Source organism: Lactuca virosa, chromosome 1 (genome assembly GCF_052849685.1).
Source record: "Lactuca virosa cultivar CGN04683 chromosome 1, Lactuca_virosa_CGN04683_v6, whole genome shotgun sequence".
Taxonomy (NCBI): domain Eukaryota; kingdom Viridiplantae; phylum Streptophyta; class Magnoliopsida; order Asterales; family Asteraceae; genus Lactuca; species Lactuca virosa.
The window spans coordinates 175,720,329-175,743,018 of record NC_136426.1 but is presented as its reverse complement, the minus strand read 5'-3'; the positions used below and the strand labels follow the sequence as shown (position 1 = coordinate 175,743,018).

Genomic DNA, 22,690 nt, shown 5'->3' with positions numbered 1-22,690 from the left:
TAAATGAAGCTTGGAATCTATGGACTCAGTGCCTCACAAATGAACATTGGCAGCTATGGACTTAGTGCCTTACAAATGAACATTGGAAGCTATGGATTTAGTGCCCTATGGATGAATATTGACAGTTATAGACTTAGTGCCTAAAATATAACATTGGCAGCTATGGACTTAGTGTCTAAAAGATAACATCGACAACTATAGACTTAGTGCCTGTTAAATAAACCCTAGCAGTGATGGAATTCGTGCCTATTCCATAGGACAATCCTTAGGAATGAATGAGTGAATGATAGATGATTCTTAGGGTAGATCCTCAAGAATTAAAGAAGATAATGGGGATGGGTAAATGGGTTAATTGTTTGATGATGAAACATAATAACTTTTTTATTATGGGTTGAAAACCCTATGTACTCACCAGGTTTCCTAACCTGAACCACTCAGTTATTTGTATCACAGGTGTCGATATGAAGCTACATGACACTGAGAGATTAAAGGAAATGTAAATCACTAGTGTAAATGAATGTAAGGTCTGTTTATACTTATGTTCTTGTATTGACAATGGCATCCCAAAGTTTTAATATAAAAGAAATATGTTTCTTCGGAAATGATTTGATAAAATATTTATCATGTTTTTTGGGAATAAATTCCACATTATTATTCTTTAAAAATGAATACTCTGATTTTCAAATAAGCGTAAATAAATTTTTTAAAATGACCGTAAATTTGGGGATGTCACATTATGAATGTGTTGATTATATTTTTAATAATCACAATATTAATTGAGATTTGATTCTTATGATATGGCTTATGGTGTTGTCATAATTGACTAAGTGAAATGAAATCTCAACACCAAGTTTCAATTGGAAAAAAACATGGAGTCATACAATTTGAATTGCATGATGCACGAGAATCTTGTTCACTGGAAAAATTATGACTAATTCATTGATCACATGTTTATGTGAGGCAAGTGAAGGACTCGTGGATCTAGTACATGTTGATATAGACTATTTAGATCCACCAAAAAGGACGGTACCCTATTCGTCATGATTTACTGATGCTTCAGTAAATATGGTTGTGTTTATGAGATTAAGCATAATTCTAATAGTTTGAAAAAAATTCAAAGAGTGGCAGAATGAATAGAAGAGTCTAATAGGCCGAAAGATAAAAAACTCTTCAATCTGAAAAGAAAGGAGAATGCTTTACTATCATGTTTTTTTATCATCTTTGTAATTGTGAAATTGTATCACAATTGACTCCTCCAAGAACATTTTACTGCAATTGTATGACTAAGAAGAGGAATCAAACATTTTTAGAAATGGTTTGATCAAAGATGAGTCATATTTTGTTCCAATAAAGTTTTAGAGTCATGCTCTAGTAACTACAGGTGGGATCTTGAAACTCATTTCAAACTAATAAGGTTGAAAACACCTCTAAATATGTGTAGTAATAATGTTTTCTTACTCTAGCACATATAGAATTGGATTTGTGACATTTTCACTAATTGAGAAACAAAAGATAATTGTGATCTATTTGACGAAGTGTTTTCTTATTGAGAATCCACACAAACTTTTGAATATTTGTTTTAGCTCGTCAAGGAATATTCCTTGAGAGAAAACTCATATGTAAAGAAGCCAGTGGGAGTCGTACTGATCTTGAGAGTTTCAAGAGTCAATTGACAATAAACCTTTTAGTTATCACTAGCACGCGACCTGAAGTTGATAAACTATCGTGATTGATTGACACGTTCTTTTTTTGTGCACTTCTAGTTGAGTTGGCAATGATTATGAGTTCTATGTATTTATTTAAATGTAAAAGATATGGCACGTTGGTCAGTGAAAGTATATTGATCAATATGGGTGAGCTTGCTAACAATATGGAAGCACTGGTAGGCCGTTGTGCTTCCAAAGGGCAAGAAATTTAGAATAGCGAAGTTCAGTCCATGAAGGAAATCTAAATTTTAATTTGGTTTTGTCCTAAACCTTTTCTTATGATTGTAGGTTAGAAATTATAGATTCACATAGATGAGAACATGTGCACCATAAAATCTAGGTGGCAAAGGTTTCGCTCTAATTCATGATAATGATTATGAGGAAAAACTTTCACCGACAGATTTTAAAAGACGTGATAAAGATCAATATGGATATTGCTTTTGTTAATTGCATTCTAAATTTCAGAATATGATTACGGCATCGCTCTTCATACTTTGAATTGTGAGGAATGGCATGAAATTGTTTGAACTTTGAAGACATATATCTATAAGTTGTAGAAGGGTTTAAATACGACATACGCTATCCAATGAAAGTGTATAAGCTTAAGAAGTCTACTTGGAGACTTATCAAAGCATCGCGTAACACAAATTTGTACTTTAGTGAGAAAGTCAAGAGTATTGATTTCTAGAAGTCCATTTGATTTCTGGGTACATGTCAAAGTTAGTGGGAGCATAATTGTTATGCTAGTGTTGCATGTTAACAACACTATCCGTAGGGAACAAAGTTTTTGATTTGCAAATTGCAATGTTTGGGAATTGTTTCACTATAGTAGACTTAAGGGAGAGGGCACTCATACTTCTTTTCAAATCTAAAGGTTTAGATCGTATAGTTTAATATAACTTAGTCATAGACATATATGAATATCATGTTTAAATGGTTCAACATGGGAAATTCGATATATGGAAATATTATAGTAAGAGATTGAATAGATATCAAATCCTTTTGTGAGACATATTGAATCAAGTCCCATATGATTCGGATATAGGATCGATTATATATGTTATAATACTCACTTATTCTAATTTTTCAAATGCTCAGAAAATTATGAGGAAAAGGATTAGAATTTGGTGTAACTAAAGTTGCTAAATAAGTTATACCAAATATTGGTTACTTGTGGATAGTTAGAAGTATGATATTAATTTGGATCAACAATAGTGACATGATTCTGGATAGAGATGGTTCTTGATCAGAATTGATGGTTATATGGAAATATGGAAATGTTTACATAATGAGGGATACTTGTAAAATCTACATGTGAGTTGCAAACTTTAATGCAAGAAAGGTGTTCAAGGATTGTACCTTGAATTTGAACCTACATTACCATGGAATTGTTTCTAGTAACAAAGTTCCAATGGGATATTCTACAATATAAAAAACTCAGTCTTTGAGACTTGGGTATCTTGATATCATAGGAGATTAATTCATATTAAGTTGGAATTCCATCACATCTTGGATAATGATAAGAATTTGGAATTGTTAAATGAGCATCATTAGAATAATCTCTAGTTGATCTGTTTACAAAGGAAGGACCATAGAGAGGAATAGTATGCATGTTCATAACATGGCATGACCGATGTTTAATTCAAGTGGTTAGATGATTACTCAAAACATTATACAATGAATAAAGTCATAAGTATTATGGTGATTAAATAATATAGATGATTTGTATTCAATAGTTTTAAGACCATGGTTAATTAGTTTATTATCGTGTTCCACAGTCGCTCATACTTCTGGAAGTAAGTAGTGAATTAAGACTGTCATGAATTAAATTGTAGATTTTTCTATGGGGATTAGACATTGCAACTAGATTACTACAATGTTCATGAGTACTTTGAAAAATGGTGATTTTTGAGTATTGGATAAACCTACACTCTGAGAATTACTTCATAGATTCTATAACGAGTAATTGTGAGACGATAATATTTTTTATTCTTAAAACGGAGATATATGAGATGTAATTAACAAATCGGTTGTGCATTGGTATTATGAAAACGAATCCGTAACATGATGTCATAAAATGTAGTGTCATTCATAATTTGGTGAGTAAAAGATACAAGCATATAAATCAAAGTATATTTGTTCCTTTTACCCTAACGGGAAAATCGATATCTTTAAGACCCTCGATGATTTGTTGTAGACATCTGAAGTGCTTGGTCGAGCTGGGACTGAATTGATGTTTTTCAATTAGTAGTATGAATTCAATCATCATAAATCTAGAAATTGGGAAACGGAATTTCAGACCATGAGATTGATTCTAATTCACGTCTCATGTCCATATGATATCTTGAAGAACGAAGTAGTATTTGATCACTTATCTTAGGACCGACGTTTAATCAAACCAGAGTCTGGAAGATGCTTTGGAAAGCACACTTTGTTGTTTAATTTGGAAGCTATACTTGCAATGGTAGTTATAGACTTATCCAAGTGATAGACTATTGGATTATGTGTTTAAGCCAATAACTAAATTAGTATATATACTTGAATTAAAAGCAATGTCTTTTTGGGTTGCCCTCAAATCTAGTAATTGACTATAATTACTTTTGGAGAGAGAGGCTGATCTACTAGTTTATTATAAGATTAATAAATAGCAATAAATAATTTATTAATATAATATGAGATTAGGATATTAATTGGATTAATTAAAAGTGCAAGGACCAAAGTTGTAATTTTTCAATAGTTGAATAAGAGAAGGATTTTGGAATATTCTAGGGTTGGCTGAAAATTGGAAGGCTCCTTAGGGTGTCTAGATTATTCCATATAGATAATATTGATGATTAAAAAAACTAGATAATGTCAAGATTTTAAATAATATTATTTTATTCCAAATTAGCGTTATCTATGGTTTTCCTGTCAACTATAAATAGGGCCTTTAGCATACAATTATCGGCCACTATTATTCTAAAAAGGAATTACAAAAAATCTCACCCCTCTCCTCAAGTGTTCTAATTCCTATGGTTTGGGTACAAACCATCAGAGGCACAAGATTTCTAGTGCTTGCTTTTCTAAAGCTTGTTCAAGAAGGATTTGATTGATTATTTACAATAATAACTAAAAGGTATGTAATACCTAATCTCTTTGTGAATTTTGATTAAAATAGGGTTTTCCTGGGGTTCTTTGATGTTCATAGATTATATTTATCAATAGAGAAAACTTTAATCTGAATAGGTTGCATGTGAACTTAAGGGTTAAGTTTTCTGCTGCATGATTTAATTATAACCTATAAAACTAATCACTTAGAACCATGCGTGACATGAACGAAACAAGGATACATGATTTAGAACTTCCAAGTTGTGCAACGTGATGACACGGACCAAGAACACTCAAGTACAACTGACTGCTATGGTTGAATATTGTTGCTAAACTGGATTCGATAACTAGTCAAGGAGCAAGAAAACTTATGATAATGATACCATCTGTGACGAGTCCATATAGAAGATAGAACTTTGACTTGAATAATTACAAATCACTTGACTGTGACTGAAGGAAGAGAAAAATCAATTGATATAAAAGTTGGTTGTGTAATCAAAGGGGATGACTAATCGCATAAGTCATCAAGGATGTCTAATAGTACACACGACCAAGAAATATACTAGTAATGCATTAACCTTCACTCATTCGTAGGGATCAGGCAAGAAATAAAAAGAGGTAAAGTGTGATAATACTTGAGGGGTTAAAGCGACGAAGTGCAGAATGGAAGAATAGAATACTCGGGAAGAAATGTTAATGGACAAGTAAGTGATGAAGTTATGATAGAAGCTATAAGTGACTAATAGTGAAAAGAAAATGTATAATTTGAGGTTCATAAGGAGTAAATGAGAGGCAACGAGTTTTCTATGATTAAATAGACAAAACATCTTGCTACATGATGAGGATCATCTTGTGATTCGACGTTAAAAGAAATGCCTTCATTTCTTTTAAGGGGTAGATAGCCGAAAAGAACCAAGTTACAAGTGACGAAACAGTTTGGACCCAACAATTAAGCAAGCAGTGTTGTGGGACACATGAATGATGAAGTAATTATTGGAAATTCTTATGCAGATAGTTATATGCTACTTGGTATAATTTGGATTGGGTTCTTCAGGATAAGAACGAAGACTCAAGTATGAAACTTCAATACACCCTGAATGCAAGGACTAAGTGGATGCTTACTCGAAGGATTAAATATGGAATGATCAAGAAACTATAAAAGATAACAAAATCTAAGAGAACATAGGTTAACTCTAGAAAATTCAAACCATTTGTGACAACAGAATTTCATATTCAAACTTCAAGGTCCAATATTGTGTATCTTGGGATTATGAATCAGTTATGAGGAAAATACTACGAAGGCGGGACTTCAAGAGACGTTCAATGAACCATAGTTGGCACTTCATTCAAGTATTGACAACCTAAAAACAAGTTAACTTTTATTTCAATGATTCTGAGGACGCGAGAAAAAAATGGAAATACATTGGAAAATAATAAATGGTAGTAACGGGAAAAATGGTCAAAGAGATTAAATTAGTTATTATACATAACCAACACGAAATATAATAGTAAATATGTCACCATTTTACAACTTATATGAGTTTTATATGCTTAGGATGTAATGGATTAAGTTGAAGGGAAAAAGCGGAAAGGAATATGAAATTTATAATTCCATGTAACAGTGATAAGATGCCAACTTTGAGACCATAAAAGCAAAACTTGGAGGAAAGGAAGGAGAGAGGGTACAAAGGTAACTTGTAGTGGACTTGAAATTGAAGCAATAGAAAAAATAATCAATCTTAAACGATTTCATAAGAAAAATCTACAAAGTTTAAAAGTTGGACAAAAAGTTAATGAAAGCTGATTTGGAAAATTGACAGTTGCAAGGTGCCAACTTTGGTGCTTAATAAGTCGATATCCATAGCTAATTAGAAAAAATATTATTATTGAAAGTTGTGTTCCATAAAACAAATAAAACACGAGAAAAAGAATCTGACAAAATGGATGTGTAATGAATGACATATGGTTATTTGAAAATTGTTGAGTAAACACTTGAAATGTTGTAATATTCTAACCAGCCATGTTTACGGATGAATAACTCCCATTCTGGACATATTCAACTGAAACAAGTAATATGTAACTTGTAGTATTCTTAACACATTTTGCAAAGATATAAAATTTGCCCAAATTGGAGTTTGTATGGTCGAGTTACGAGGGTAGAAAATAGGGAAAATCATACATTTTGCTGAGAAATTATCCCAAGTCAGGGAAGTAAGGGTATATCAGCATTTTCATACTAACCATGTCTTATATTCTTTGATACGGGGACGTTTCAAGAAAATAAAAATAGTAGAAATATGCTGCGTTCCTTCTGTGCTCGACCCAAACACACGACGCATACACAATCGATGTGTGTGCTGGTGTATTAATCAAAAAGAAGAAGAGGCCCATGATGGCTGCAAAATGATGTAATCAACCTAGTTCTATTCTAGTCCACTCTTATGACAAAAATTGAAGTTGATCTCTAACCTATAAACCTAAGTTCAAGTATTGAATAGAAAATAAGATATATTTTAATGAATTTGAAATTGGATCATACATGTTCGAATTAGCCATGAATGGAAGCTTATAAGGACATACGAAACATCAATGCATGAATTAATTCTAGTTTCTTGAGGTTGAAGATAATGAATAGTAACACTTGACTTTTCTGTTTTTGTCAAACCTAAGGTTAGAGTAAAATAGCAACTAATAATGATTGTGATCAAGATTAGAAGCTTGAAATTGATGTACAAGCACAAGTATGTTGCATTGAACTTCATGAACTTGACAAGTCATTTTTAGAGGCTTTCTTGAAAGTAGATTGTTAAAATGAGTATAAGATGAGTAGTTTTAAAGAGCTTTGACAACCTAAGCATTTGGTTATTCTTAAAATTAGATTTGGCATAAAAGACTCATGAAATTTCATGTTAAAACTCAAGAAAACACGTTTAGGAAAAGAATGATGCCTAAATGTGAAAATGTTCAAAAAAATATCAAAACAAAAAGTCATCTAATATGTTTCAAGAAGCTTAATACATGTTGTAAACACTATTGGCACATATTTGAGCTATATATCATTAAGTTAAAACACTTTTATAGAAGAAAAGGGTTAAGTGGTCAAAAAATTGGGACAAAAGGGCAAAAATCTCAAAAATGGTTATTATGCCCTTACGAAGCATATCTGGCTGCTGAAATGGACTTGAAATAATATTGGAAGGACTAGATTAATATATTCATTGTTTTTATATAAGTCATGAAGCATGTAGTAAATTAAAGTAAGTTAGCAAAAGTAAAGTAGGTTACTATTTGTGAGAAATTATGACACAAATGAGTTAGGTTATACTTAGTAAACTATATGAAATGATTGTGGGACATTGTATTGATGAAAGATACAATTATTGTAATGAAATAGGTTTGGTGCAAGATCAACAAGCAATGAGCAAGGGTTGTAGTGTAGCTAGTCATACTTAGCTACTAAGGTGAGTACGTGTTGGCATTTTCCCACTGTGAGGTACATGGCAAAATGATTTGATGATAATGAAATGTAATGATTTAATATATGAAATGTTTTGAAATGGAAGTGTTAAATGTGTTTTAAAAGAACATTTTGAAAGAATTCCCTAAAAGTAAGAATGTTTTGAAAGCAAAGAATATGTTGGAAGAAATAATGTTTGATATGTAAAATGTGTTTTCAAAGTATATATTCCTAATAATATATGCTATTCTAAATGATGATATGAGTATTGATAATATGGAAAGTGAAAGCTAAAAATAAAGTAAAAATGAACGAAATTAAGGAAACAATGAAAACTGTCTGGGCCATGATACCTCATAAGAGGCACTAAAGGAATATACTGGGGTGGTACATTCACCGTCGTGAAGTAGATGTCCTAATGGAAATGATTCCTTTGTGGAGTGATTTGTTCTTGACTTGGGAGTGGGTCCTTTATTGGACGTAGAACTAATTATATATGTGGCAACAGCTTAACACCATAATTAGCCTTTAATGAAAGAAGGAATGGAATGTGAAAAGAAATTCCTTTTGAATTATGTTATGACTAACGAAATGTTTTGATATGGAATGAATTGTGGAAAATGTCTATTTGAAATATGTTTTGCAAAGACGAAATAATGTTAATGAAAATGTGATAAATGTTTTTGGGTTAAAACCCACGTAGCTCACGAGAAAATTTTTGTCCTACGTATCTCTTTTTAATTTCATGTATCCCAAGTTGCAATTAAGGAGAAAAGATGATAGATGGAATATAGAAGTTAAGAGATAGATAATGGAGTAGAAGTTGTCATGTTCTTTTTTAAATAATATTGATGTAATTCTTATTTGCTTGCTATGGTTTGTATGATTCTTAACGGTAAGATCCGACATTTTAATCCTAAATTTTTTGTGAGACCATTTTTTTGTAAAATGTGGATTAATACCCGTAATGATTTTGTTAAAACCATAGCATTTTAAAGTTTGAAAAGGTTTTGAAAATTTTTGGGTGTTACAGTAGACTAGGCAACATGGGTTGCATTGTTGACTTCAAACTTGTAGCACATATGAATAAAGTAAATATATAACACATCAATGATCTTCTTTTTCACTTAGATTACAACTATGGAATAATCCATGAAAATATTAGGCATTCCCTTCAAGTATCGTATAATCCACTTGACAGTGACCTTGGTTTCCTATCCCTTTGAAATCCCCAATATATTATTTGCAACTCCTAAATCCTTCATTTTAAACTCACTTTCCAATAGCACCTTTAAGCCATTTAATTCCAACCATGTCTTGGTTGCAATGATCATATAATCCAAGTATAGCAAGAGATGTATGTAGGAACCATCAGATATTTTCTTTAATTAAACACAATTATCAAACTGGTTCTGAATTTGGCCATGTGAAATCATAAATGAATCAAACCTCTTGTAGTATTGTCTTGGAGACAACTTCAAACCATTAAGAGATATCTTCAGCAAACATACATGATCTTTCTTTGAATCAAGAAACCTTCTGGTTGAGATATGTATATCTTCTCATCTAGACAGCCATGAATAAATGATGTATTGAAATCAAGCTGCTCAAGCTTAAAATCAAATGCATTAATCATGGCCAATAAATACCAAATCATTTTATGATTCAGGATATGTGTGAAAACATTGTGATAGTCGATTCGTTCTTTCTATGAGAACCCCTTTGCTACCAAGATTTCCTTCTTTTCTCTTAAAGAACCATTTTCACCCCAATGGTTTTGCTACTTTCAGTAATGGAACAAGATACAATGTTTCATTCTTCTCTAGAAACTTTATTTTTTCATCAATTTCCATTAACTAATTTGTTGTTTCTTTACTCGCTACAAGATCTTTGTATGATCGAGGCTCGTCCATATCAACGTCTTCTATAATTGCCATTGCATAAACAATGGCACCGATGTGAGACAAATTAACACATACAACATATCTAATGGGTTTTTGAATGTTTCTTTTATGTATTTTTTTTTCTATATATTCCTTCCTCATCTCTCTTTCTCTCTCTCTCCCTCTCTCTCTCTCTCTTTCTATCTCTCGGCATTAGCGCCTCTAAACTCTTGCTCTCTGAGTTGATCTTGAGATTCAGCTCATCTAGGATGCTCAATGTAGGTTTGTTGTTCTTCATTTATCACAAATTTTTTTGGGGTTTGCGTTAAAAACTCCACCTTCTGGCTAGCACCCTGATCCTAATTCCTAACATCACTTGTATTTTCTCCTCTCTGGTTGCATATATAAAATTCATAAAAGGACATATCTATGCTAGCTATAAAATTTTGAGTTTTTCCTTCTTATATACACCAAATCCTATAAGCTTTTATTCAATTTATAGATCCTAGAAATATGCACTTCATAGCCCTTGGATCTAGTGAACCATTATTAACATGAGCATAAGTATTGCATCTAAATATACTAATCCAGATTAATAAAAGGGTTTACTAGATCATACCACACTAGTAGAAAACATACCATTAATGACATGCGAACAATGACACGCAAGGATTTACGATTTACATTTTTTTGTGTGTTAAAAATAATGTCAGCTTTCCAAAATTTGAAGGATAGAGGACACGCATTTGCGAGTGGCCTAAATTTAGTGTCAAGAAAACACGGAGGGCGCCTATCATAAAATGTGTGTCGTGAAAGTGTTTCATTTTATAATTTTTTTTAATGAAACGTGGCCTTGTCTTTTAATACCTAGGGGGGGGGGGGGATGAAATCCCAAAATATTAAAAACCTGATTGTTCTCACTCTCCCTTGTTTCTACCACCGTAACCCGTTTCTTCCTTATTTCCATGGCCGCTTTGTGCTCCTTCTACCTTTCAACAAAATCGAACTATCACCACCTACTTCTCTAATAAACGAGGCACTTAGGTCTTGCTACTGGTTCTTCATCTCCTACTGGGATCATTCTAAAATTGTTTTTCCTATTAGGATATGATTATCGATGCTAAAGCTGCCAATTCTTAATTTAGGTTTTGGCCTCCATCCCTAGTGTGTGGAAAATTAACATGGCTGATGAATTGGAGACTGTTTTGTCTCATCTCTCCTTATTCTGTTTGCTGAATTTTTGTTTCTTTTGTTCCATAATTTTAGCCAGAGAAAAATTTAGAGAAATGGGGAAATGACACGACTATGAAAGTTTGAAGAGCAAGGGTTATTCTCGGCAGGGTATTGGTAAGTATAAATCTACAATCACCTTTAAGTTTATCACATCAAAATTGAAATATTCATACTCTCATGTTATGAATACGATTGATTGATAACAGAATTGAATAAATTTGATAACTTTTTTTAAACAGTAAAGTTCATATGATATTCTCTTGGCTATATCTTTTTTTGTATGTAGAAAGAATAATTTTCGCATACAACTTATGCCACTAATGCTTACATGGAAATTGTACCACTTGCTAAGCATGCACGTTTTGCATGGTAAGTCACTTTATTTAATTAGCATTATAATCCAGTAATACTAGATTAAAAAATAAATGATTGAGAATTCTTTTTCTGGAATAATTGTATTGGTAATTAAGTTGTGGTGCTACACAGTGAAGAAAAGTATTATGCTTGAGGTTAGTAGCAGACAAACAAGTTGCATTGGAATCACTAAATCCTCCAAGCATGGCAGAAACTTCAGATTTGAATCAGCTTGATAACATCGATGGAGGAATACTTCCTCATTCCATTTTTCTACTCAGAAAATTAGCATCTCATGTTCTCAGAAACCGGAATCAATAGAACATGTAACAGTTTTGGTCACTGTAACAGTTTTGGTCCCTACATTTTTGGTCCTTGTATAGTTTTCGTCCCTGCAACAGCTCTAGTCCCTGCGGTTTTGGCCCGTTTATAGTTTTTGTCCCTCTCTCTCTCCTTATAGCCGGTATGGTATTATGACTTCCTTAAATTATTTGATAACACAGTTTCCATTCTTAACTGTTTTTTCATTAAAAAAAACGATACTACCGGTGTCATAGCGAAGTTGAAAGAGTTAGCTAAAGTCCACAATAAGTTTATATTTGCGTTTAATACTTTCTTGCCCAAAGTTTTGAATTAACTTCTTCTTTACCTATTTATTTATTGACTATTTTAAAATTTTACCATCCGTGCTTGTACCTTTTAAACCTATTAAGTTCATTTACTCCTAATGATGAAAAGATTTTCCAGGAATGGACATGAAATAGCGTCGTAAATGAATATCGTAAATGGTTGTTGAAGTTTATGACATGCAAACGCGTGTCATCTTCATTTATGGCAGGGGCTTTAATGATACGCAATGTGTGTTGTAAATGTGCGTCATATGCTTATGACACGCAAATGCAAGTCATCTTCCTTTAAGAGTGGGCCTTCGTTGACATGCAATGTGTGCCGTAAATGCGCATCATAAATGCACGTCGTAAGTTTATGACACGCAAAAGCGTGTTGTCTTCCATTATGATAGGGCCTTCCTTGACACACATTTGTGTGTCATCTGCTGCTTTTACGACACGCAATGCGTGTCATTAAAGGGTATTTTTGTAGTAGTTCCTCCGGAGCAGTGTTGTAAAAATCCAGACTAGGCCCCGATTAATCTTCGATTAGTCCCAAGGCGCTACCCTACTGATTAAAAGTCACGTAGCAAATTTAAAATTTATATGTTGCCAAAGAATCCACGACTAGGCTAACTAATGCCTAGTCATTAGTCGACTGACTTAGTACCACCTAGCGACTTTTACAACCTTACTCGTGAGGTATATTTAAGTCAATTACAGTTGATCAAGATCTGTTCACCTGATAACATGCATTATTGATCGCTTTTGCCCAAAACTGATTTGATAAACCAAAAAATAATCACATGCAACTTGCCCATTATATTAGTGTACTGTTTGATTAATCTGTTTTGTCGCTCCATTTTGCTATGGTGTGTTCCGTTCAGTGTGATACTTTAATATAGCTTTTGTTTTGAGGAAGTTTCCAAACTGTGCATTGCAAAGCTCTAACTCATTACCAGTTATGAGTATCTTGACATATTTCCCTGTCCGCTTTTAACCATAATCTTCCACTCCTTGAACTTTAAAACATTTCATGTTTTGTCTTTAGAAAATAGAATCATGCATTCCTTAAATAGTCTTCAATGAAAATCATAAAGTATGAGCGTCCACCATGAGATTTCATCGAAGAGGGAACTCATAAATCTAATTGAATTTATTCGAGGATTATGTTTCTTGTGTGTTGACTATAATCGAACTTCACTCTATGTTGCTTTCATTTGACACAACATTCGAAGAATTTTACTTTTCTAGTTATGTGTCCACCAAACAACCATTGTTTACTCAAGATCGACATGCCATTCTCGCTCATGTGCCATAATTTATGATCTCATAACCCTATTTTATTATCATGGTGCTCCGAAGATTAGGATACAACCACTGCTCTTCTAATTGTGTAGCCTTCTAGAAAATAAGTCCCATGTTGTAGCTTTCCCTTCATAACTACAAGATCACCTTTGCTGGTTCTTCCAAATTTCAAGAACATACCAGTAATAAAATTTTATGGTCATACCATCACTGTGCACTCCCATTCTTTAAAAGATTCGAATACTTATGATTATAAGTCATATTGTGAGATTCAATCGAATCCAAGATCCAAGCATCTGTAGAATTATTCATGCATATAGCCAAAATGACGTCCATGTTTCCTTATGAAGTCTCATAAACATGTCAACACTATTATTACTACTTGATTCAACTTTGAAATTACCTTTGTTTATTTTTGAATAATATCTTTTGTAGTGACATTTTTCATGACAATTATTACATCTAATATTAAAGGGAGATTTAGGCTTGGAATGAGACTACCCATGTTTGCACTATTTCTTTCTCGTATTTTACCCATGCCAACAAATAAATCTCAACCGAAATCTTCTTCATTACCAAAAATTATATGCTTTAGTTCCTTTGACAATAAGGAATCCATTACATCATTGATATTAAATGTTTTTCTACCATACAACATGGTATTAACGAAATACTCATAAATTTTGACAGAGAGCACAACAAAATAGGAGATTGATCCCTATCATCATTTTAATGTCAACACATTATAGATCAAGTATAATATGCTTAAAATTGTCTAGATGATCATTTATTTGGGTACTAACATTACTTCTGATAGGGTCAATTTGTGAGAGAATTGTTCTAATACTTATTACAAAGTTTCTCCCAAATCCCAGCAACAGTAGTTTGATCGACAACCTCCTTTAACAGTTCAATAGTAAGGATGTTTTTTCCATAATATCCTTCTTCAACGTCTTATGTAACGCCCTGATCTTCAGGTAATTGACTTACATAAGAACTTTCTTGATTTCAAGGTCTACTCGACGAGTTGGTAGCCCCACTCGTCGAGTAGCAGCGGGTTGGTCTGCGTGTTTAGTGATCTACTCGACGAGTCCAAGTAAGGAGCTGGCAGATGAAACCCTAAATCTCGGGGTTTGGGCACCCTATTTAAGGATCATATATTCTCCTTAGCCTCTCTTACTGCCTCTCTTGAACCCAGAAAACCGTAATTCGTGTTTGCCCTCTTTTGTGTGTGTTCTTGACCTTGAAAGAAGATCCTTTGGAGTTAAGAGCTTGGAGTACAAGAAGTTGGAGCTAGTGGCTATTGTAGATCCGGATTCTTCTTTAGGTTGGCATCATTTTGAAGGTAACAAGTTGTTACCTTGATTCTCCTTTGAGTAGAACCCCTCATGGTTGGGTTTAGAGCCTTTTTAGGGTTTTGTGGTGATTCTCTGTGTTGGGTCAAGATCTGAGGTTACAACCTCAGATCTGGGCTCTTTTAGGCTCTCTTTATCATAAAGTTCAGTAATTGCCAAGCTATGACCTATCCCATTTCCTTAAGCCACTCCTTTTAGCTTGTTTTGGGTCATACCATCTTGCATGCACGTAAAGTTTGCAACTTTACGTGATAATCATGCCCTAGAAGCTTAGATCTGCAGTTTGGAGCCTTTACATGACTTTAAAAGCTTCTGTATGGATGAGGGATTCAAGCTACTCGGCGAGTCGCATGGTCGACTCGGCGAGTCATTTGAAGATGGTCATGGACTCGACGAGTTGGATGAACAACTCGGCGAGTCTGATGAAGATTGCCTTAGACTCGGCGATCCTGTAGAGCGGGTCGGTGAGTCGGTTAGGGTTTTCCCAAATCGATAGGTGTGTATAAACTTGTCGAGTTGTGCGAGGGAAACCTCGACAAGTGGTCTCAGAGCTTCGATCGCGAGCCTTAGGAACTCGACGAGTCACTCTGGTGACTCGGCGAGTGGGCGAGTGTTAAAGAAACTCAGCGAGCAGCTGAGGGTACTCGACGAGTTAAGGTCAACATGGACTGTTCACCTTGACTGATGACTTTGACTTTGACCATGGGTTGACCCGTTGACTTTTGAGGATAGTTTTGGAAAGATTGGAGATTTACGAGTTTGGTTCGTAATAAATATAGGTGGTGGTGTTCGTGTCAGTAATCCGAGAGTTTGAGCTTATTCCTGCGGGTTGGCATTGCAAGGTGAGTTATCCTCACTATACTCAAGGGTCTAAGGCACCAAGGCCGGCCCTTTGGAATGTATATGGTTATGTTATGCTAGTATGATCTGTTAGATCGGTATCCTAGAGGGTAGGATAATGTTATATGATACGTAGTATGAATTGTTAGATTGGTATCCTGGTAGATAGGATGATATGATGAGCTATGTGGTATGATCTGTTAGATCAGTTTTGTCTGTAGACTGTTATGTGATTATCTGTTACATGTGCACATGTCTGTTTGGTGGTTGAGGTTTATCTGCTTCGTGCGGAGGCCAATAGACCGGGGCATTCCAACATATTGGTTGAGTGCCTGGGGTATTCCATCCCGAGGATGATTGGACCCATAGTGTGTTGGCATTCCAACCTGCTGGTTGAGGGCCTGGGGTATTCCAACCCGATGGTTGACTGGACCCATTGTATATTGTGTTTATGATAATATGTATATTTGTGAGTATGGGTATTTTGGGGGAACTCACTAAGCTTTCGGGCTTACAGTTTCAGTTTATTGTTTCAGATACATCAGGGGATTGAGGCAAGGCAAAGGCGTGATCGTACCGCTCCTCACATTTTGATATGTATTATGGGAAAACTCTGATAAAGACTATTTTGGAAACAAACTTGTAGTAACTATTGGTTTTTAAATGTTTTTGGAAAGTTTAAATTTGGCTTAAATTTTATGGGTGTTATAAGTTGGTATTAGAGCCTTGGTTTGAGCAAATTGGAGGAACACTCGTGTGAATCCAGTCTCAAATCAAGGAAAGATTTTAAAAATAAAATTCGAAATGGTTTTTAAAATAACTAAGGAGGAGGCGGAGTGTACGATCAGCCGGAGCCAGTAAGTAAACCCCAAAATACCATACCAGTTATTTGATTATGTGATAAGTTAGCACAACATGCTAGTACTAGGCTAGGGATCTTCCAGAATTATCCTTCCAAAGATGCCTTTAAACCCTATTAAACCAGAAGATCCCTCATCTTCACATTCCATAAAGTGAAGTCAATGAAGCTATTGAATTTCTTCATCTGAGTTTTGTAGGAAAATATCTCTTCAATAGATAGAGCAATCGTAATTTTAATACCACTTGTAAGGAAAAACACGATATATATATATATATATATATATATATATATATATATATATATATATATATATATATATATGGTTTGGTCACATGAACTATGTGTGTGTGAAGGATCTTCACCTTCCATAAAGTGAAGTCAATAAAGCTATTGGATTTCTTCATCCCAATTTTGTGGGACAATCTCTCTTCAATCGATAGAGCAATCGTAATTTTAATACCACTTGTAAGGAAAACACACGATATATATATATATATATATATATATATATATATATATATATATATATATATATATATATGGTTTGGTCAGGATGAACTATGTCCATGTGAAGGATGCAATATTTTTTTATTTGCTAATCGACTACACTGAAACCCTAAATATTAATATTTATTTATAGGCAAAGTGAAACATAAACCTAGCTAGAACTGAGCCTCCATTACACGAGCTAATTGACACAGCCAACCTAGTTATTGATAAGTCAACTAGCTACTACTGGTCTTCAATTCTCAAAGGGTTGTGCTTAAGTACCCCCTCCCCCTTAACCATTTTTACCCCCTTAAAGTCAATATAACATTTGATTTGACATCATTTTTTTTTTGTTTTTTTGTTTTTTGTTGTTTTTTTTTCTATTTAGTTTTTTTTTGTTATTTTAATTCTTTTGTAATTTGTATTATTATTATTATATATTATTATTATTATTATTATTATTATTATTATTATTATTATTATTATTATTATTACTACTGTTATAAATTTCGGACAAAATTTTAAAATTCGGACAACATTATAAATTCGAACGACTATATAAAATCGGTTTTTAAATATTTTTTTATATTTTAATATTAATATTATTATTGTTATTATTATTATAGATTTCGAAAAACATTTTATAAACCGGACATTATAAATTCGAACGGCTATATAAAATTGGAAACATTGTATACTGATTGACTAAATGTTTTCAATTCGCATAACGCAGCACGCAATTATAATACAATACCAATTAATATTCGTAATTAATAGGCACAAACTTTGTTTCTATTCCAATTTTATATAGTCGTTCGAATTTATAATATCTGATTTATAAAATATCATTCGAAATTTATAATAATAATAACGATAATAATATTAATATTAAAATATAAAAAATATTTAAAAACCGATTTTATATAGCCGTTCGAATTTATTATGTCGTCCGAATGTTAAAATTTTGTACGAAATTTATAACAATAATAATAATAATAATATTAAAATATAATAATAATAATAAATAATAAATGTAGTAAATTAAAAAATAATTAAAAACTACAAAAAAAACAAAATGGAAAAAAAAAACAAAAAAAAAACCAACAAGATTGGAAAATGAGGAGGGGTAGTTATAGAAAATCCCATGATTATATTTAACACCGAACTTGTACTATGTACTTTATTTTTCAATTAAATTTAGGGGGCTACGTACGTCATTTTACAAAAACAAACAAAATATATATATATATATATATATATATATATATATATATATATATATATATATATATATATATATAGATGAGAAATGTTTTACCAAAAAAAACATGAGAAAGGTCAGAATAAAGTATTACCTCCTCTTTCGCCTCTAAACACCATATCTCCAACTCTGCTACACCGCCTTCCAAATATTTCCCATTGCTGAAGCTACAACACTCCCTGTCCTCTAGAACGCTGCAGAATTGCAAAAGAATATTTATGATAGGAAACAAAGAAAAGGACCTAAAAAAAGGGAAAGTTGAGTAACCAAACACCTATTAAAGAGCTTGACGTTGATATATGTGAAAACTTGAATACATATCTTCAGAACAAGTATAGGAGGCACCTGAAATGCAACTATATGAGAAAATTTGCCAAAAATTATGTTCCGAAAAAAATTCAATCCACTTTTATGCAATTTTAAAAGTTAGGTGGTGTTTGTTTGTATCCATGTTTACAAACTAACGAAATACGTATTTGTGTTTTCTTGAAAAGAACTAAAACTTTTATAACTATCCCTGAGATTTAAAGGAAAAACAAGAGGCCATTGATAATTCACATACAAAATTGTCTTCCATTGTGTTGAGGAAAGTGTTGAGATGATCAATCATGCCTAGCCAGTGTCTGAAACATGACTCTTTTGCAATTGACTGTGTAGGTGTCGGCGCTCGGTTGAAGATTTTTGGTTCCTAAATTTTCACGGTTATAATAAGTTTGCATGCATCATAGGCGATATGGAAAGTCATTCAAATAAAATTAGGAATGTATTTTCTAACACAGCATTATAGGTGAGGATGAATCGAAGTTCAACTACCGCAATACATAAGTCAAGTAATAATCCCACTTCCCTCTTCAAGTTGTCACGAATAATGCCATAAATTTTCTCTACACATGTTGCTAGTTGTAACTTGAAAATCAAAACTGGGTATTTGGCTTCAGTGTGTTGTCCTACCATAGGTGCAGCCTTAGCCTTGGCCTGAGCAATGTCGGTAGAAAACAGGGAAGAATATAGTAAATCTATTATTAGAAAACCATATCATGGAACATCTATATATTATTTAAAAGGATAAAACCAACAATAAGATTAAATTGATACCATTGTCAAACTTCCTAAACTAGAAGTTTGAGGTGGTGGTTTTGGAAAAGAACTTGCACCATCAAGTTTTAGACCTTTTTTGATTAAGAATAACAAAACAGACGCATTTGATAACCAATACGGCATCTGATGGTTGTTATCTCGATCCTGCAATAAAGTTGCTTTACATTGCAATTAAAATTATCCTGGAAATATGTTCAGTTTTTCTACTGTAATTTGAAAACACCGGATTCAATAAAAAAGAAAATATAGAATTAAGGAGGAGTTAAATGAATGAGGTGCTTTGTTTTTTTGAAGCAAAAATTCATGAATTCTGCGAACCACCTCTGCAACCCTCTGCAGTAGAAGAGGTGGGCCAAATGGCTGCAAACTGTAATAAGAAGCGTGTTTGTTTTTTTAACATCTGCATGCTGTTGCAGATATTAAAAAACTAAAATAAACTGATTTTATAAACCGAAGTATTTTTTTAAAACCAAAAAATTAATAGTGTATGACATTTTGAGCAAAAATTTATGATATTTCAGCAAAAAATAATGATATTTCAACAAAAGCAAAAAGTAATAATATTTCATCAAGAAATAATCATTATTCAATATCAAAAATCGAAAAAAAAGAATTCAACAAGAATAAATAAAAAAACAAAAAAAAGGTAAAATAAGATTTTAACAACATATAATCAAGATTTTAACAAGAAAAAAAGAAGAAGAAAATGTTGGAAGAGGTAATACAAGTGTTGCGCGAAACAGAACACAACCAGAGATTTTTTACTCTTAAAACTTCTAAAAACAAACAGCTGCAAGATTAAAAGTGTTGTGCGTATGCTGTGCCGCACAACAATAAGAGGTTTGAAGAGGTTTTTACAAAAAAACAAACAACACTTAAATCTCCATTTTTCTTGTAATTTTACTCCTTCCCACAAAAAAAAATCCACCCACAAACGCAAATTCAACATGAGGGAAAACTAAAAACATTATTTATTATTATTATTATTATTATTATTTTTTGGGGGATAGGGATTCTCCCATATATTTTGTTCCCAATAACAGCAAGTTACTCCATACTTAGTTATTGTTAGCTTGAATTCAACATGACTAGATTAATGTAATCAATTAAAATGAAGCTGATTCCATTCAATAAATTGATTTCTAATAAGTACCTCAATCGCGGAATTAATAATATGTATAAGTCGACAAAGTACAGGAGTTCTTTCAGCTTCAAGACATTTCCAATGGAGAAGGCATTTGTAGACGGTAAATGCTGCAATAGGTTTGCCATCACTGAATCCCATGTTTTGTGTTAGACAATCAAAAAGGTAACCGACACCATCCTGCAGGAATAAGTAATGCTTCAACATTCTTTTTATATTAGTTTGATATAGGGTTTATTCCACAAAAACCATTATATTTATAACATTGTTCTGTTTTAGCCCTAACTTTATTTTTTGTTCTTCGTTAGCTATTATATTTTATAAAACATTTTATTGTTGGGCCTTTGGCCGGTCAGTGACCGGTCATGATGATGTGTCGGTTTCGTATGTCTCATAGTTTGCATTTATCACCAACATTACTTATGAGTTTGCATTCAGCAACAACATTTACGTATGAGTTTGCATTTAGCCTCAACATTTTTTTCCCTTATTTTCCATTATTTTTTAGAAAAAATTTCATTTTAGCCATTAGACAGCTACGAAAAGGTATTTTAAAATGTAATAACTACAAATGAAAAAAATGGAAAAAAAAGGAAAATACGAAGGCTTTTTTTGTATTATCAATGTTTGTTTGTTGTATTTAATGTACACATTTATTTTAAAATGATGGAAAAGACTTAGTGTAAGTTATGAGTTCGTGTTATCTAATAAACAACATGTCATGTTAATATTTGAGTCAATCAAATTTATTAATTCATTCGTTACTCATCTAAGAAATAATTGGCTATTTCTAATGACATATTGTTAAGAAACCAAATCCTTTTAAAGAGTCAAAACTGCGACTTCTCCTCGAGGAGCGTGTTAGCTAAAAAGTTAATGACTTTCTTTTTGTATTATCAATGTTTGTTGTATTTAATGTACACATGCATTTTAAAATAAAAGAAAAAACCTAGTGTAAGTCTTGAGTCTGTGACATCTAATAAACATTATGACATGCTAATCTTTAAGCAATCCAAACTTTAATTCATTGGTAACTCATCTAAGAAAAAATTGATTATTCTGATGACATATTTGTTGAGAAACCAAATATTTCTAATGACATATTTATTGAGACACCAAAGAAATGACAATTTTTATTGGCTCAAAGATTAACATGTCACATCGTTTATTAGATATCTTAGACATGAGATATACACTAGGTCTTTTTCCTTCATTTTAAAATTCATGTGTGTATTAAATACAACAAACACTGATAATACCAAAAAAAAATCATTGGCTTGCTAGCTAACACGTCCTACCCTTAAGGAGAAGTCACAGCTTCGACTCTTGCTTTTGTTTTTTCCTTTTTCATTTTAAGTTATTATGTTTTAAAATACCTATTCATGACTGGTCAGTGGCTAAAATGAATTTTTTTCTAAAAAATTATGGTGAACGGGGAACTAAAAAATGTTGGGGCTAGATGCAAACCCATACATAAATGTTGCGGCTAATTACAAACATGTATGTAAATGTTGGGGCTAAATGCAAACTGTGAAAGATACGAAACTAACATGTCATCATGACATATTGGTGATTGGCCAAGGGCCTAAAAATAAAACGTTTTCTAGAATATGATTTATGAATGAACATTGTATATTGAGTGATACAAGAAAAAAAATACATGGACTATCCATACCCCTTAATAGTCTATCAATAACCATGACCATTATATTAACTTTTTTTCTTTAAATGATTACAATGATTAGACTATCATTATAGCTTTTTATCTATAATAATTATATTTCTAACTATAATTATCAGCAAATTATAAAGTATTGATTAATACTTTTTTACTATATATATAAATGATATTTTAAAAGTATTTAATTAAATATTTTTAATATTTTTTAAATTTCTAAAATAAAACATGTTATATTAAAACGATAAAACATGTTGATTACAACATGTATACACAAAAATCACAACAAATATATAAATATAATATTGCATAAATATTAAAAGGGGA

General features: G+C 32.4%; 1 protein-coding gene across 6 annotated transcripts in view; it reads right to left on the bottom strand.

Moving 5' to 3' along the window:
- The window catches only part of LOC145161573 (myosin-6-like), a 55,041-nt gene that overhangs the window by 23,124 nt on the left and 9,227 nt on the right, over window positions 1-22,690 (bottom strand). For all 6 annotated transcript variants that reach the window (XR_013738546.1, XR_013738539.1, XM_079081141.1 and 3 more), the window contains exons 2-7: window positions 20,695-20,865; window positions 19,539-19,685; window positions 19,257-19,418; window positions 19,006-19,131; window positions 18,718-18,788; window positions 18,538-18,637 (exon numbers count right to left, since the gene is read on the bottom strand). Coding sequence is in view for 4 of the 6 variants with exons in the window: in XM_079081141.1 (XP_078937267.1) it covers window positions 18,538-18,637; window positions 18,718-18,788; window positions 19,006-19,131; window positions 19,257-19,418; window positions 19,539-19,685; window positions 20,695-20,865 (777 nt within the window). In the remaining 2 variants the exon portion in view is untranslated. The remainder of the gene's footprint in view (window positions 1-18,537; window positions 18,638-18,717; window positions 18,789-19,005; window positions 19,132-19,256; window positions 19,419-19,538; window positions 19,686-20,694; window positions 20,866-22,690) is intronic.